The 3,188-nt window shown below is 66.9% G+C and overlaps 1 protein-coding gene across 1 annotated transcript in view; it reads right to left on the minus strand.

Annotated features, from left to right (window-relative positions):
* Positions 1-3,188, minus strand: part of MROH1 (maestro heat like repeat family member 1) — a 54,230-nt gene that overhangs the window by 817 nt on the left and 50,225 nt on the right. Inside the window, exons 34-39 of the mRNA XM_007464605.1 lie at positions 1,813-1,950; positions 1,416-1,530; positions 965-1,111; positions 587-775; positions 259-414; positions 31-165 (exon numbers count right to left, since the gene is read on the minus strand). Of these exons, the coding sequence (XP_007464667.1) occupies positions 31-165; positions 259-414; positions 587-775; positions 965-1,111; positions 1,416-1,530; positions 1,813-1,950 (880 nt within the window). The remainder of the gene's footprint in view (positions 1-30; positions 166-258; positions 415-586; positions 776-964; positions 1,112-1,415; positions 1,531-1,812; positions 1,951-3,188) is intronic.

Here is a 3,188-nt window from a genome sequence, read left to right on the forward strand (position 1 = left end):
GCCCCGCCGCCCCGCCGCCCCGCCCCTCACCAGGTGCTTGCAGGTGTTGTTGAGGAACTCTCGGAAGTTCAGGCCCCGGCCCTCCTGCAGGTGCTTCTGGAAGATGGCTGCCAGCTCCTCACACTCCAGGTTGGGGCTGCACATGCGCAAGGCGAACCTGCAGGCCTGCAGGGCACAGGCCGAGCCCTGAGTCAGTCCTTGAGTGAGTCCTTGAGTGAGGAGTCCGGCCCGGCCTGCCCGTACCCCCTGGCTACTCACAGCAGCCACTGGGGGCTGGGGGTCCTGCAGGTGCAGCAGCAGGGGCGTGAGCCCGCCAACAAGCTGCTCCAGGAAGACGTCCTCGCAGTCTCCCTGGCAGGCTTTGTTGAGGTGCCCGAAGAGGCGGATGGACGCAGAACGGAACTCCACCTTTTCCTGGGGCGGGGTGGCGGGCGGCAGGTGTCACCCTGTGGGGCCCTCCCCAGAACTGCCCATCCGTCGACCCCGGGGCCTGGCCCTGAGCGTGTGGTGGTGACGCGGCTCGCGGGGCCTGGAGAGGAAGGGGCAGGAGCCAGGCTGGCATGGCCAGGGGCGGGGCGGGGCCTACACTGTCGAAGAAGGGCCGGATGCGGATGGCAACGTGCAGCAGCACTGAGCGCAGGTCCCAGGCCTCCACCAGGTCCAGCAGCCTCGCGAGGCCCACCATGGCCTCCAGGGCCACCAGGCTGTGCGGGTCATCACCGTCATCCAGCCCACCGATCATGGCCGTCAGGAGTTGGGGGCCATGGGCCCGTACCTGGGGACGCCACACACACCTGTGTCCCTAGGTCCTGCTGTGGAATGGCCCAGCCCCCCCACCCTCCCGGTGTCATCTCCACGCCCATGCCCACCGCCTGTACCGCGTCCACCTGGGTCTCCTCACTGGCTGCAGCTCTGCCGTCTCTCTCCCGGGGACAGGGCCCCAGAGGGCTGGCCAGCCCCTCACCTTATCCGGGGAGCCCGAGGCAATGTTGGCCAGGCCCCGGAGCACCAGCCTTCGCACACGGGCGCACGTGTCCTTCTGCCGCGCCAGTAGGTTGTCCAGCAGGGACTCCAGGAGCATCAGGTCGTTCGCCGTGTTGCTGCTAAGCAGCTGGGGGCAGAGGTGCTCTGGCTACCCTTGCCCCACTAACCCCAGGCTCGCCCCGCCCCCTCCCCACCACTGCACTGGGCAGCCCTCCCAGTCGCAGGTCACTTTGAGGAGGGGACATGTCAGAGGCCAGCTGAGGCCTGCATGCCAAGCCTGGGCTCTTGGCCTCCCCGGAACTCCTGACCCAGCCCCACCCTGGCCCCTGCTGCCATGGCCTGGGGCAGGTTTTCCGGGGGAGGCCTGAGCCTGCCCGCCGGGGAGGGCTCCCCGCTGCCCCTACTCGTGATGCAGAGCACGTGGCTCCTACCTCGGCCAGGAAGGCTGTGGAGCTGACCCTCTGCATCTCGTACACGCTGCTCTGCGCGGTGAAGAACGCCTTCATCATCGGGGGCAGCCGGGGGCCCGCGAGCCTGGCCATGGCGCTGGGGAGGAGGCTATGCTGGGCGGGGCTGGGGCCTCAGGCCTCCCCCACCCAGCTGCCGGGCCGAGCACGTTCTCCCCCTCCAGAGGCGCCCCTCCCAGCCCGCCGCGCCTGGAGACCGCAGCTGCCTTCACGGCCACCCCGCTGCCCCCACACACCTGCTTCTCATGCTGGGCCCCCTCCCAGGTGCCACGGGGGGCCCCCGAATGGTACCTGAACAGTACCTGGCTTATTAGAGCCCAGCCAGCACCAGAACTGGGGTGCGGGGGCCAGGCCTGCTCACCTGGCCAGCCGGGTGACCCCCTCCTCGTGCCCGGCCGAGGTCCTGAGCAGCTGCCAGCCCCCCTCCAGTTCCATGCGCTGTACCACATCATCATTTCCGCCTCGGAGAAGCACGGCCTGCAGCGCATCCACTGCGGAGCTGCGGAGACACGGGTGCTGCTGGCAGACATGTCCTGGGGCTACCCAGCCTGCTCCCTACCAGCAATATCCTATGGGGTGCAGGCTCTGGGCTCTCCCCTCCCCCTCATCTGGGCACCACTGTGGACCCTCTGGTCTCAGGCAGACTGCTCCTGTCTCCGCAACCCCCATGAGGGGCAGTTGGGGGCTCGGCAGGTAGTGTCCCCAAGGCCCCCTGGAGCACGCAAGGCCCTCAGATTAATTTTAGGGTAACAATCAGCTGCTGTTTTCACCTGCCTTAAAGACCTTCATTTAATTAAAAAAAAAAAAAAAAAAAAGGTGAAAAAGAAAATGGAGAAAACCTTTCATAAAATGAACTCAAAAGGCAAATCTGAGCCTGACTCCTGCCTGGGCCAGGCAGCTCCGTCTGCCACGCCCAGCTGGCCCTCTCTCTTGTAGGAGGGGCCCAAGGAGGCAGAAACCAGCTGGAATTGTGCGTCCGCCCCCCTCATTTGATGAACCCTTCCCCAGCTCAAGCAGAGGGTGCAGGGCTGCCAGTGAGCAGGCAGCAGGGGCAGGACCCCACAGACAGGACCAGGGACAGCAGTGCTGGCCCAACATGGACCTGGCAGAGACACCAATGACCTGCGGCCCGGAGAGACAGCACGTCAGGGTCCCTAGGGCCGCACAGGGAGGGCCTCAGGGCTGCAGCCCCCAGCCCTGTGCTGACCCCCTCTCTCCTGGCATCGACCACCTCACGTGTCAGGGCCCATGTGGGCCCTCAGACGTGAGTGCGCATCAACGTAGGCGCCGTCCCCGGGGCTCCTGGCCCAAGGGCATGTGCCCACCCCCAGGGCAGTGCGCTGGACTGTCCTCGGGGTGGTCAGGCGTCAGCTGCACGGGGTCTTCCTGTGACCTCGACGGCTCAGCTGCTGGGGTGCAGGGGCAGCCAGGGGCCTAGGTGCTTGGAGCGTGAGGGCCAGGTCTTGCCAGCTGCACAGTACAGGCCCCCCACCTGGGCCCAGCTCCAGCCTCATGGTCGTCCCGGGGTGGAATGAGGGCTGTGGGGGTGCCCCTGGGGGGGGTGGGGAGGGATCTGGTGTCCACCGACAGCTGGACAGGCTTCCCAGCTGTGCGTCCACAGACTATACCCAGCTGGATCCCCACCCCAGGGAAGATACTGGAAGGTGGCTCCCACTGTCCCGGGAGCTCTGCAATCCCAGCAGAGGCCCAGACACGGGGGGCAGGGGGGGGGGGGCC

Source organism: Lipotes vexillifer, unplaced genomic scaffold (assembly GCF_000442215.2).
Source record: "Lipotes vexillifer unplaced genomic scaffold, Lipotes_vexillifer_v1.1 scaffold394, whole genome shotgun sequence".
NCBI lineage: Eukaryota > Metazoa > Chordata > Mammalia > Artiodactyla > Lipotidae > Lipotes > Lipotes vexillifer.